We start from the raw sequence: 15,018 nt of genomic DNA on the forward strand, positions 1-15,018 counted from the left end.
TTCTCTCCAGTGGGGCTTTGAAGCTTTGAGAACTGCTGAACACATGAACAATGAGAAACATGTGATGTTGTTCGACAGCATGGGTCTAGTGCACTAAGCTCTTGGACTGGCCCTATCTCGACTCATGAGTTTGCTTTGGCCTGGCTGACGCCTCCTGGGTTGAAGAAGAACAGCAGGAAGTTGCACAACAGAAAACTGGATTCTTGTCACAATGCTAGCTTTACTCAAACAATCTAAATGGGCCTTCACTGTAGCAACATTTAACATTAACTTTGTTCACAAAGAGCTGGTCAGTTAACTGTGTGAATAACTAACCGAATGAACAGGAAGTCCTGGATCAGGGTGAGCACAGTGCTTTTGCTTAACACTTTCAAAATGTTTTGTTCATAAGAAAATGTGGGCCACGTGTGTTCAGCTCACCTTCAAGACAGTCAGAGTCCTCTTGAAGTCTCTTCCTCCACAGATACGAAACCCCCATGGTGGTGGAACTGTCAAATTCATCTGTCTGCCACAAGCTTTGAATCTAAATGCCCTTTAAGAACAACAAAAATCGGTTTGTGTTTCTGGCCTGTGCCAATCAGACTAAAGGGGTCAGCCGTGTTTATGGTGTATTTTTAAAGGTCTTCTGGAGCTTAGAGATATGGAGGCTCTGTGTGCGCTCACACCACGCATGAACATCTGTACATGATGTTCTCTGCTGATGTCATTGTTTTTTTAATGCCATGTCAGCTTCTGTGGCTATTTTCATGGCAAGAAAAAATTATGATAAAACTATATCATGTTTTTACAATTTATTTTTGCTAAAAACTATATTACTATTAGCTATTAGGTTGCCTTTTGATTTCAGTCACTTCGACATTGCTTCAGAATCTCATGATGTGTTTCCCTAAAGCGTTAGATTCCGATGCAATGTCCCTCATCTCAGGGAACCGAGGTTACATTTAGTAACCGGAGATGTTTGACTTTGTTAAAAAACATTCTTCAAGAGAAAAAAATGATAAAGGATTCAATGATAAAGAGTTCTTCTAGTATTAAAAACTTGTGTGTCGTCCTTCAATGGCCTATTCTACAATCTGTTTGAGAACTGATAGAAACTTCTTCCAACATGGGGCTGATTTCATGGAGTTTGTTCATAGTATAACTAGGCTATAGATCCCATGTTTGCCATTTGTTATTAATAGGCTATAGGAATAAATTATTGGTTTTAGATCATGGGAGGTACTGAGGAAATTTCAACATCTGCTGATAATGCTAATAATCAAGCTGACAAAAAGCCTATATTTAACAAGTATTCAGAAATTAAACGTTTTGTAAATTAGCCCCTTGGGTAAACCATTTTGAATAAAAGTACGCTTATTTTTAATAGGCTATAAACACACAAGTTAGTAAACGGCGCACAATGTAGAAGGGAAGAAGTTGAGTTCGCCTAGGAATCGGCAGGAACATCTCAAAATATCCCACAATTATTTTTATGTAGCATGTTAAAATTGTCACTTTTTGAGGGTGAGAAAAAACGTACCGTTTTGTGTCTATTCCTTTAAATGCAAATGAGCTGCTGCTCTCAGCACAGAGGGCGGAGCTTCAAGAGCTCGTGTCATTTTACCTCACACCAACATGCACTGAAAATTTCAAAAACTTTTAGCCTTTTATGTTCAAACCCGAGTCAGTCAATGATGGAGAGACTCAAGAAGAAGTAACAACATGTAGAAGCAACAGGACATTTCTGAATGGTTAGTTGATTAATTTATGTAGTTTATGTGTAGTTATCTTCTAGTCATTGATTAGCATATTCTGTCATGATAATCATTAAATCGTGTTCCGGGGGCGGGGTTTATGTAAATTCTGGGGTTGGTGACGTCACTAACCCTGGAGGAATGTCACTCGTGTAGTTCCTACCAGCTGTTTGTTGTAGTCCATAAAAAGCGATTTCTTTAAAAGCAAATATCTTCCTTTGCTTTGAACTTTGAGCATTGTAACTTTGCAGATCAAACAGCAACATTACACACTAACTAAAGTTAGAAAAGTGAAATCATAATCAACCTTTAAAAGTTTTTTTGTATAGGCCTGGGTCACGGCCAGTTCACACAGAATGGATTTTGCTGATAAAAACGCGAGACAAAGGTCAGTGAAATGAAAAAAGTACAAGGTCTAGAAACCCTTTGACACACCATTCTAACTTAAATGATTTTCCTTTTTCATTACACTGCCCTACACTTTATGGATATATCACAAAGATGGGAGCATGTCTATGTTCCCACAGCCCTATGTTCCCACAAATGGCCTACCCCTGACCCCACCCCTAAACCTACCCGTAACTGGGGTTTAGACAAATCGCAAAAAAAAAAAAAATCTTAGAAATGTGGGAACATAGGGCTGTGGGAACATAGGGCTGACCCCACAAAGGGAATTAGTGTTTTTGTTTTGAAAATTCTTAAGAGATGTTGACTTTGTGCAAGGTGAAAATCAGGTCCTTTTGGTCTTGATTTAAATGAAAAACTTGTTACCTGCTTGAAAAAAAATAATGGTTAGACATTTTCAGAATGGTTAGACATTAACCTTTCTATAGCGTTTGAATGAATACTGTTTGAATGTATAAATGAAAAAGTAAACGAAGACCATGTTAAAAAAAACTACTGTATTAAAAAAAGAACAAACAGCACACTAGAGAGGCTGCCATGAGGAGAAGATCTGAGCAGCTAAACACTTAACAGACATTGTTCTTCATGGTTCTACCGACATTACAGTTCTACGCACATCATCCCTTCACTTTTTTACACAATCTTAAATAAATCACTTCAAACTCTTCCACTCTTTCTTCTCCTGGGACATCATGCATTACATTAACAGAGCACAAAAAATCAAAACTGAAACAGACTGTGAAGGAAAAAATAAATAAATATATATATAAAAAAAAATCACTCAAGTATGCCATGTGTAACTCTCACTCCAAACGGAAATCATAGTCAGCCCAGGAATTGAAAGCAACAGAGACAATCGTGCAACAATGCAAAAGCTCCTGAGGCGCAGCATTGAGCCGAGGGTCTGGCGACACAGCTTTCCCACCGGCTCACGAATGACTTCATCGGTCCAGTCCTACAGCTGTGTCCGAGCAGGTTCAGGAAGTGGCCAGTCTAGGGCCGAGCAGCACGTGTGAAGTCAAGCAGAGCTGCATCTCTTCAAGAGCGACTGCGGTCTTCGCTGCTGCCCACTAAAACCTTGCTGTAAAGCTTCTGCTGCTCCTCTTTGAAAACTTCTTTGACTTTCCCTCGTTTCAGTCCACCATCCCTGTGAGCATGCAGAGCACAAACAGTTTAAGCTTTATTCCATTTTAAAATGTCCATGTGTGTTCTTTAAGTCCCAACTCATATTACATTTGTGTCTGACACTTTTTAAAGAGGAACCAACCATAACAAGTCTGCCAGTCCTCCCTTTCTAGCGATGGCTGCTTTAACCCTGTTGGCAAACTGCACAGCGTCCTCCCCTTCCTGGAAAAATAAACTCACCTAAATATAACGAAGGGCTGGCAAAAAGGAGGTTTGGAGAAAATACAATACCATTCAAAAGTTTGGGGTCTGAAAGACTTCTTAATGTTTTTGAGTATTATTCTCCCCAAGGCTGCATTAATTTGATCATAAATACAGTGCAAATATTACTATTGTGAAATATTATTACAATCCAAAACAACTATTTTCAATTTTAGTCTATAATAATAATATAATATTTATTCATATAAATGTCTTTAGTCACTTTTGATCAATTGAATTCATCCTTGCTGAGTAAAAGTATTAAATACAAACTTTTGAACGGTAGTTTTACATCTCTTTTGAAGCTTCGCCACTCACCATTCGGCTCATCGGTGGAAGGTACCAGACGCTACACACGATGGCCCAACTGCTCATCATGTGCAGCAGATAGTTCACCATCCCAAATTTGCTGCTATTCCAGAACGCATCACCAAAGCGAGGATCATACTGCCAAAACAACAGCCAGAGGAATTTAAAGCCACTTTATAACAATGAAGACAACGTATAACATAAAAGAGGAGGTTGTTCTTACCTTTATGGCCACAGGATAAACTGTGCAGCCGATCTCAAAGCTTCCCTTCTTGAACATCATGACTGAAGTGTTGTTTATACAAGTTCCTTCAGAAAAGACAAAAAAAAGTTGATTTATTCCACACATACTTCACTATGAAATGGGTATTTATAAACAGGAGTTTTAACACTCACCCTCTGGGAATATAAGGATTGGTAGTTTGCTTTTATCTGCAACGTGGTCACTTAAACTATATATATATAAAAAAATATATATTTGTTTGAATTTGTGTCAAACAGAAATGCTCAAGAAAATGGATGCATGTGAGTAAATGCACTGTTACCGTTTGGCCACTAGGTGTCGGTCCTTCACTTCAGACCTCTCAAACCATATGTGAGGACAGGCCTTCACCATCGCCCTCTGAATGACCCCCATCAGACCACCATGGACCTGACCCACCTGATGCACACACAATTATTAATTGCTAGTGTAATGAGGCCAGCTCAGAGCGGTGCGAGTAGAACCGGAGGACTCATATTACATTAAATATCAATACTGAAACAAAGTCAGAAACACAAACATCACACTACCATAGCGTAGCATCCGTCACTGGCCAGAATGATGACGTCGATAGGCGAGGTGTGATTGGCCACACAGATTCCTCCGTTTTTGGGTTTATTCTCACTTGAAGGAAAAAAAGTAAGTGGATAGTAAAATAAAACAATGCAACAGGCATACAGATGTGTAGCTGTAGTCACCAAGCAACATGACAACTCTAATAATAATAATAATGTTTAATACTGGAATATTGAAGTGTTTGTGTGTCAATACCTGTCATGATAGGTAATGATGGCCGTGAGGGCTCTTACGCAGATCCGGTAACACATTAAATGAACCTTGTCGCTGAGATAATTCTTCATTCTGCACATAAGAGCACAGAAAATATTGTAAACAAACCACTTTTACATTGGAACAAGAGATTTAATGGGTCTTTGAGAATGTTTAGATCAACTAGCCAATATATGAAGAGTTCAGATGCAAAAGCCTCTAAGTGCCATCTGAAATTTTCTTCTAGAATGATCATTTTTATCAAGCTTGTATATTTAAGTGAAATTACTGAACTTAAATATACAAGCTATAATAAGTAATTTAAATCTTATTACTAAAGTCAAACACTTTCTAATATGTTAAATTATTATTATACAGCTCTTGATTGAATTTTGATTGATTTTACACTACCATTCAAATGTTTGGGGTCGGAAAGATTTTTATACGTTTTTGAAAGATGATTTGATTCAAAATACAGTAAATTATATACATTTCATAATATATTACAATAGAAAACTGCTAATTTATTCCAATGATGGAAAAAATACAGTAAAACCAGTAATACATGGATTTTACAATCCAAAATAACTGTTTGCTATTTGAATACATTTTAAAATGTAATTTATTCCTGTGATCAAAGCTGAATTTTCTTCAGTCACATGATCCTTCAGAAATCATTCTAATATGATGATTTGCTGCTCAAGAAACATTTCTTTTTATTATGACAGTAGAAAACACTTGCTGCTAACATTTTGGTAGAAACAGTGATAAAGTTTTTCAGGATTCTTTAAACAGAAAAGCATTTATTTGAAAAGTAAATTATTTGCATCACTATGAATGTCACTTTTGATCAACTTATAGTGTCTTTGATGAATAAAAGTAATTTTAAAGGTTATTAATTATAAAAGGTAAGATTTTTGTAATAAAATATTCAAAAAACACTTTCACAGTGTGGTATTTCATGCAGTGAAATTTATACCAAAATTTCCTAAGGATTTGTAAATCAAGAGAAATTCCAGTTTTTAATAATGGCTCGTCCTTGGTCATTGTCGCCTATCAATGACATAATATCGACGCTTAATTTTTAAAATAATATATATCTAAATATATATTATCGGTTTCCGCTTGTAGAAACCATAGATTCAATACATATATTCCTCAATGTCTTGAATTGTTTCAGTGGGCCGCTATGTGTAAGCTGCGAATGAGGCATCTATGCATATATATATATATATATATATATATTTATGATACAATATCTCGCACACCGCTGTTGTGTCGTTCAGTCATCATGATTCACAATTATTGATTGACGAGTACAGGAAATCCAAAAAACGTAAACAGATCAACTTAGGCAAGCAGGCTTTGGGAAAAACAAGTGGCATTTTCAGGATGAGGAGAGCTTCGCAACAAACTTGGGCTTGATCTGTCCACAGAGACTCCACTCTCGCATATGTTTTAATAGAGTGGTAAGCAAATATATATTATTTATAGTACACATGCAATTTCATTGCACTCTGTTTGTACTTGAATCAGTAACGCTTTGTATCAAGTCTGGTGACCAAGTTTATGCAGTGAAAGTATGAGTATGAGTTACACAAAAATATTTAGCCATTTCTTGAACATACTGTGGGTTTGTTCAAATGAATTTTTCGTACGTTTGTTTTAAACGTGTAAAACTGCGCAGCATTAACCCACCAAATAGTCACATATTAGTAACAGACTAATATAGCATTACATTTCACGTTCCTGGCGGCTAATTCATTACGATGACATAACATAGTGTGATCAAACATACAGGTAATACAAAAACGAATTTATTAGATGATAAATAATTTATATGATTCGTGAATTCTATACATCTCTGGATGGTGTAAACGACATCTCCCATCGTTCCACTCTCCCTCATAGCATCATCAAGCTTCGTCTTTGTTATTGTTTTGAAAATGCGACCTCTGGCCAGTAGCACCTCACTGCAGTACACAAGATCCAGGGGGCGGAGTTGGATCCATATCTAAGGGGTGGAGATTGGTAGGTTTAGGGTGGGTTTAGGGATCAGGGGGTGGAGATGGGTAGGTTTAGGTATATGTAAAGTGGGAGGAGTTGGATCTGGATCCAACTCCTCCCCCTGGATTTCGTGTTCTGCAGTAAGGGCCATCTCCCTCTGGCGGCAAAAAAATGACACATTGGAGCTTTAATGATCCCAAAATTTTGAATGGTAGTGCATATTATACATTTTTACAGTTTTCATTTAATCACAGCAAAATTGAGCCAAACTGCTGCATCACATGACAGATCATAGTCTAAGAGACCCAAATTCAGTCATAACTCAATTTTGACAAAGTGTAGTTAACGTTGTTTTTGCCTTTGTGGGCAAGAAAATTTTAGTAAGTAGCTGTGTAAACCCAAAGTAGCAAAATAAACCCTTGCCCTTATCCTGGTAACATTTTTGGGATTTATTTAGCAACTGTAAATTTTCCCTTACATGTAGTCAAAACAAATACAATGATTAGATGTTGTGACCAAGTATTTAAACCCAACTCAACAGCCTCAGACCTTCAGAAGTGTACCGAGACATACCTTCCATTCGGAAACAGGCCAACGATTGACGACTGAACCACAAGAAGACCGACACCAGTAAAAGCAAGCGTGACCCTGTAAGAGCAACACGGCAAATGTTAAAAGCAAGATCTAAAAAGGACACAGCTTAACATAATCACAGCACAAACATTATGTCTGCATTAGAGTAATCGTCCTGGGCTAGTGGAGATTACAAACAGCCTCAGGTGACTTGCACATTTTTTCGGCATAGTTCGTTTGAATAAAAATACAAGGTGTCCGTTTATCCTTGAGCACTTAGCATTGGGCACCGTAAGGCCTTAAAACTGCTGATGCCTTAAAAGTGCTGACAGTTTAAAACCGGTGAATCCTTAAAGTCCAATCTGTTTTTAAGGTTTGGAATTGTGCCACACAGAACTTCGACTATTTCTCACTTAGGCTCCATCAGTTTGCTAATATTTCTGAAGGCTGGAACCGAAACAAAAAATCTTTTCAGAGCCAGTTCATCACGTCTGATTGATTGAATAGTCCCATTTGAAAACCACTACTCTGGCGATTATCAACCATATCCGTCCACAAAGCATTCATGCAGTATCCATCGATCTCCCTCTCACCTGAGTGGCAGAAGAAACCCATATCGGATGAGCACGCCCACCCCCCAGAGCGCCGTGAGCCTGGTGCTGATGTGGTGGAAGTTGTAGTTGCTGCGGGTCAGCAGGTTCCAGGACTCCAGCTCCTCCGCTGTGAAGCGCTTGGTCACCTCGTCATCGACGATGCTCTCCACGCCTCGCCGGCAGAAATTGAAAATGTCAGACATGTCAAACTCAGGCTCTGCACCGCCACGCCTCATTTCCTGGATCTCCTGTTCGAGGGACGCTGGTTCTTTAGCAATGATCCCTGCGGGGGGGAGAGAGCAGGGTTACGACAATGTCGAAAATATGACGTTGGTGGGAACTCATGTGAATGATCTTTTTAGTGTTTCACCATTGCTGTAGGGTTTGTAGAGATGCTGATTCTTCTCTTTGGCTCCTCGCTCCATTCTTAAGGTCGCCCACTGAAAGAAGAATGAGAATTATTCAGACAAATAAACTGCACACTGTAATGGTTCAGAACAGTATCCTGCTGTGTCCATTGTAGTATCGCAGAAACAACGCCTCAAAATAGTGATTTTTTCAAACTGTGGTATTTGTCCAAATTAAAGGTGAAAAATTTATTTTATTTGACCATTTCATCTCGTCATGGGCCTCGTTTCATTATGGAATTACATGACATGAGTCTTAATTGGATCACTTAATCTTCCTTTTGTTATATTTGTTTTGTATCCCCAATGGCAGGCTGGTCTGCGACCCCAAAAGAACTCACCCAGCTGTCACGAGGATGGGGAAACAAACAACATTCAAGCGATAAACAGCCTTTGGGGCGCCAATTCCACAGAGATACAGCCACCGGGGAGGAGAACACAACGGCTGATCCATGTGTCCTTGTGGAGACCTGGAGTTCAGCCAAAGCCCCTGAAAACCTCATATGAGCCCATACACACCATCCACTGACAGTTCAACTTTTAAAAAGAATGGGTCAGCAATGAACGAATCGTTTTGTGGAACCAGTTCTTTATGATGATTCAGTCAAAATGATTCACAAAGCATCTACCAACCTCATATTGGAATCTATAAAACCTATTTGAAACCAGAGAATCAGTTCAGATTGAAATGAACAGGCTAAAAGAACCGCTTTGTCTTAAACCTTCCACATCACACTGAACTAAATACAGAGTATCTGTGTCAAATTTAACATATTTCATAAGACCTGCACAAATAAAAAATAATATTGTATGTCCATGCATGCATAAACTCATACAATCTCAAAAATAAATCATGCATTTTAGATTATTTTACTTAGTTAAACTTGTATTGAAATTGGTTTATGTACTTGTATCGAAATATGTACGAATTTGAAGTTGATCGATATTGGATTTTGCTGATACAAAAACAATCTGTTTAAAGAAAGGTAAGATACAGATTACTCTGCCAATACTAATAAAATCTATATACTGAATGTGTTAAATTAAGTTCCTTGGAGCCGTTCACACAGAACGTGTTTTCCCATTGTTTTATTCATTCCACTGACCTGGGTCTCACATTTTTAACAGCAAAAAACATGTTCTGTGTGAATCGGCCCTTAGGCTTTACTTCCTGTAACCTTAAATTTGATTAAACTGAATTTGAGACACTTGCGTAATACATATTTTGCCCTGTTTATGTATACCTGCACATGCATGTACATGTGTGCGGTGTGCGCTCAACATTTGATGTTGCTGCATCTGAATTTCCCCTAAGGGATCATTAAAAGTGGATTAGTCAAGCAAGGACAGCAGCTGAGCACCGAGTGTGGAAAGATGTCCTTTCGCTGTGTGAAAGTAAACAGTGACTCTCTCGTGGTTGCTGATGATGCTGTGACTCAGGGAGTTGTGGATGTCACGGTCGGGATGGGGAAAGAGTGAACAGTCAAGCTGCTTGTCAGACTAAATTTTGTTCCCCTGTTCAGGGTCACCGGACAAAAGAGTAAGTGGAAGTTAGTCACTGAAAAACAGCCATCTGGAGGTTCTTAGGGAGTCTGGAGACGGTCTGAACGAGTGACTACATCGGTCATTTAGGCACCTCATGATTTGATTTTAATTGATTTTAAGTGATTCTTGATGCATCTCAATTTTTCAAATTACAGTATAGGGGAGCAAAATCTTTTTGCATTAAATCGTGCATTAGACCTAATGATTTGCTTCATGTTATCCAAAGATATGTGATATCTTTGATACTTGCTGTCAGTTCCAAAAAGAGAAACCCAAGCATCAAGGACAGGCCATCGTTTCTCCATTTCTGAATGGAAACATGCAATAGGACTTAGGTTATTTATATAACAGCATACTAACATACTAACTGTTTCTATAGGATACGGACACGGTATGCATACTATGAACAGTTTGTCAATTCAATCTGTGTGCACATAACACACAGGTGACCTACTAAATTGCTAAAATGTGCAGTATTACAATTAAGAATTACAGTTACACTTCATTTTAAGGTGACATAGTAACATTATAATAACTCATAAGTACTGAGTAATATTAATTAACTACATGTACTTACGGTTAGGTTTAGGGTTACATGTAATTATGCATAATTTACTAGAGTAAGTAAGTACATGTAGTATCGTGTAACTACGTCACCTTCAAATAAAGTGTTACCAGAATTATTTAAATTAATTCATATATGAATGCATATTGATGCAAAAGCATCAGAACCTACCTGTGAATCAAATGTTTTTTCAACACAAGTTACTATTTTCAAAAGTTGTTTTAATATTTGTGAAATAATATTTGTGAAAATCTCTTATACTCACCAAGGCTGCATTTATTTGATCAAAAAATAGTGTAATATTGTGAAATATTATTATAATAACCTTTCTATTTTAATATTTTATTCCTATGATGAAGAAGCTGAAATTGCCATTAGTCCAGTATTCAGTGTCACATGATCCTTCAGAAATCATTCTAATAATCCTTATTATTTAACATTTCTTATTTTGCTCAGTTGATGAATAAAAATACATTTCTTTATTGTCACCTAAATGGCCAATTTAATGCATTCTTGCTTCATAAAAGTATTTCTTTCTTTCAAAAGAAAAAAAAATCATACTGACCCCAAACTTTTGAATGGTAATGTAATGCAATCAATGTGGGATTTACAATTAATGATTATATGTTTTTTTAGGCTTATATTTTCACATAAATTCAATCAAAGAGCTACATGCTGATGATCTGAAGCAAAACTAATTATTTCTCTCATGTGGTTAAAAAAAAAAACACTTTCTAAAACGAGTAGTCGGATACTTTCAAACCACTTTAAGTTTCAAGTTCACACATTTTCAAAACACTTTAAACCAATGCAAACTGCCAGATTCCTGCCAGATCAACAATGCATGTAAGAATATGTGACAGCACAGGTTAAAGTCTGAGGCAAAGTCAAATGACAGCCAGACCCTCCAGACTTACTAATTCAGTCAAACGTGAATGTGTGTTCTATTTTTAGCCTCTGGCATCTTTAGTGAAGGGAGAGAGTGCTGACTTCTGAACTAAGTAATAAAACAGAGCAAAAGACTCCCTGAATGACTTTCCAACTTATATCATGAGACGTTTACACCACAAACAGACCATCTCACCTGGTTTTTAACTTTCCACAGCTCCTCTGATATTCTTCTTCAGTCATTTAATCATGAGATAATCACTGTAAATGGTCTCACTCACCTCAAAAAGCTTGATCAGTGACTTCATATACAGTCTGCGGATCCCGAACGACACGCCGAGGATTGCGGGTACGATGATGAACACCAGCAGAAGGGTGAACCACACCGTGAAGGAAATGCCCAGAAGCATACAGATCAGGCTGTCGAAGGGGAAGAGGTACGACTCCATCTTGACCAAGACGCAGGGAAGGAACGATTTAAAAGTGACGAGATTACCTAAACTCAGACTGATGGATTCCTCTATAGTGCCTCAATTTCTGAAGCCTGCGCTGAAACACAGCCTTCATGGGCATTTAGGGGAAAATGATCATTTTATATCCATATCCATATCCATCAAATTAACACCTTACGATGCTACAGACATGTCTGCGGGACACATCAGGGTTAAGAAAACCCTGAATGAGACAGGAGTGCTGGAAATATAAATAAATGTGCATAAATGTTCAATCTTTGCTCCTTTCACAGTCTCTTGGAATGAATATTTCTTCATCAATGACCTATTTGAAATTGTCTCACATCACCGTCCACTGCCATTTCTGACATATCTAGGAAAAAAGGAGGGGAAAATGTTTTTGAAGAGTTCCACATCATGGATGCATATGGGTAGCAATATTCAATTTGAAATGTAATATGCAAAATGACAATGCAATATGTAAAATGGCAATGCATTTCTGTATTAAAATTTACATTTTCCATTACATTTGTGCAACGTTTGGTGCAAAATGAAAATGAAAATTCAATTATATAATTTACATTTTCCATTTCATACACTTGTTTTAATATGTAAATTGAATACATATTTTAACGCTTTAAAAGTTGCTAAATTAAAATGTATTACAGAAATTATTAGATATGTTTAACATGTTCGAGCAAAAACTGTAGCAAAATGATCATTTAAATCATTTAAAAAAAAATTCTTAATTGTATTTACACTCACAGTTAAGACACGTGCGATTGCATTTTCGTTAAATGTCCCGCAATTAATGTAGCAAAATTCAGTGTGCAAATTGAAAATACATTCCGAGCCGATCACGCCCCCGCGCCCTCCCACCCTGTCAATCACTGCGTGAAGTTGGCCCCGCCCCCACTCCTTCAATCACTGCGTGAAGTTGGCCCCGCCCCTAATTCACGCAAAATAGTCTTGTTTGTTTGTGCTGTTTTGAGCCGGGAATTTTTTTTTTTTTTTTTAAATATTAGACAGTGAATTATAGACGATGACGTCACCAGCCAACCAGGCCAACTTCACGCAGTGATTGACAGGGTGGGTGGGTGCGGGGGCGTGATCGGCTCAGAATGTATTTTCAATTTGCACACTGAATTTTGCTACATTCATTGCGGGACATTTAACGAAAATGCAATCGCAAGTGTCTCAACTGTGAGTGTAAATGCAATTAATAAAAATAACATTTAAATGATAATTGTGCTGCAGTTTTTGCTTGTTTAACATGTTAAACATCAAATTTCTGTAATACATTCTCATTTTAATTTCGCAACTTATAAAGCATTAAAATATGTATTCAATTTACATATGAAAACTAGTGTATGAAGTGGCAAATGTAAATTTAAATACAGAAATGCATTGCCATTTTACATAAGTTACTGCGTTGTCATTTTGCATAATTACACTTCAAATTTAATATTGCCACCCATATGCTTCCATTCACAGTTGTCCACATCAAATATTTTTAGCATTATTCAATAAATAAAATGATAAATGGCTTTTCCCCCTTCATGATTAATCATCTAAAGGAGAATTAGATTCCGAGTAATGAAATGTATTGATAAACACTGTTAAACGATTATAACGAGTATTTAACGGATTGTAACGGACAATTCAACAGCACTCTAAAAGCTAAATATCTATATTATAACACCTCAAGCATAATCTTCATCTTAACATCTGAAATAAATGTTACTTAGATCTTAAATGAACCATAAATGGGTTAAAACTGCAGTTGTATGAAACATTGTTTGTATGCAGATGTAAATGACTGGATGCTAAAGCGCTTATCAACAGCTTTAATCACGTAATTAAACTCCCAAACGTCTTTAAATGTATGAAACCCGCTGTTTATACTGACCTGTTCCCTGAAGATGGCGTTTAAATGCTGATTTGTCCTCTCAATAAAATACTAATTTGACATTTTAGCAACGTGAGACGCCGCTGTTGTTGTTGTTATGCAACAAGTTTAAGAGCATCAGTAGCGGCGCGTTGCTCGATCAGCAGCATCCACAACTTCCGCTTCCGGTGGACTGAGGATGTTTACCCCTCCTACCACTGATCTCCGAGCAGTTGTTCATTTACAGTCTATGGTGCGCTCGTGTTTCGGGAATAAATAGTTGCGGGGATAGCCGATTCTAGACCAGCGGCGTCTGCATTATTAATAATATTTTGTTACAGATATTTAGGCCATATATTTTTTAACTAATAGTCCACTTTCCATGTTGTTAGGCTATACAAAAATCACACTAAAATTGTCTTGTAAACTTACCATACTTTTAATTTGAAACATTTAAAATGCATTTTATGTAGATTTGATTGACTGACTCTTGACACTCTGAAAATACAATCCGTTAATCCATCAAAAACTATTGAAAAACGATCATATTTATTTATTTATTTAGATTTGTATGTATGTATTTAGATTTTTTTAAATGAAATTTGTCATTTCCACCGAAACTAACAATTTAGCCCCAGTAAACATTAGACAACAGTGTCTGTAAAGAGCATTCCTGATATGAAATGAGACATCTGTGATAAAGAAAGAAAAATAAAAAAGGTAAATATCTGTGCGTCACTATAATTTGTCAAATGTGCAATAAGTGTGAAAATCTTATTTAATCGGATGTATTTAGAATGCATAAAAAAAGCCAAATTTGAATAGCCTTAAACAAATAAGTTGGACATTTTGTTATAGAAATGTTTAAAATGTAAGTTTCACCACAGAATGTTATCAGAGTGCATGTGATGTTATGGAAATAATGCGGTGGAAATGTTCATGAATTCCCCACTGTTGGTAGACCGTAGATAAATGAATTAATACTAGTAAAAGTGTGAAAATTTTATTCATGTTTATACGGTAAAATCTGAGTGCTTCTTATGTTCCAGTCTGACCTTCTAAAAATGGGTTGTTTCATTCCTATTACAGAGAGCATTGTGATTGTGAAATTGACATTCATAAATGAAATGTTGGATACCATCATACTGCAGAACCATCTCTGGCCAGATGCTGGAGCTGGAACTCTATGGGTCATGCAGGTAACAGTAGTTGATTGAATCTGAAATAAAATATATTA

The 15,018-nt window shown here is 37.0% G+C and overlaps 1 protein-coding gene across 1 annotated transcript; it reads right to left on the minus strand.

The window, feature by feature from the left end:
* Positions 1-2,615: 2,615 nt before the first annotated feature.
* Positions 2,616-14,031, minus strand: gpat4 (glycerol-3-phosphate acyltransferase 4). The gene is made up of 13 exons (XM_081355072.1): positions 13,803-14,031; positions 11,723-12,266; positions 8,407-8,476; positions 8,037-8,319; positions 7,444-7,518; positions 4,867-4,956; positions 4,626-4,719; positions 4,379-4,494; positions 4,230-4,285; positions 4,057-4,142; positions 3,843-3,971; positions 3,406-3,485; positions 2,616-3,285 (listed from the first exon to the last, which is right to left on the minus strand). The coding sequence occupies exons 2-13, from the start codon at positions 11,888-11,890 to the stop codon at positions 3,177-3,179; spliced, it is 1,356 nt and encodes a 451-aa protein (XP_081211198.1). The 5' UTR covers positions 11,891-12,266; positions 13,803-14,031; the 3' UTR covers positions 2,616-3,176.
* Between the last annotated feature and the right edge of the window lie 987 nt (positions 14,032-15,018).

Source organism: Scardinius erythrophthalmus, assembly GCF_964197995.2.
Source record: "Scardinius erythrophthalmus genome assembly, chromosome: 23".
NCBI classification, from domain to species: domain Eukaryota; kingdom Metazoa; phylum Chordata; class Actinopteri; order Cypriniformes; family Leuciscidae; genus Scardinius; species Scardinius erythrophthalmus.

Excerpts from the sequence above, each read along its gene's own strand:
- gpat4 (XM_081355072.1), bottom strand. The coding sequence starts at position 11,890 with ATGGAGTCGTACCTCTTCCCCTTCGACAGCCTGATCTGTATGCTTCTG. Across the intron at positions 8,320-8,406 it reads CTACAAACCCTACAGCAATG|GGATCATTGCTAAAGAACCA; the intron begins GTGAAACACTAA and ends TCCCCCCCGCAG. Across the intron at positions 4,495-4,625 it reads GTGACGGATGCTACGCTATG|GTGGGTCAGGTCCATGGTGG; the intron begins GTAGTGTGATGT and ends TGTGTGCATCAG.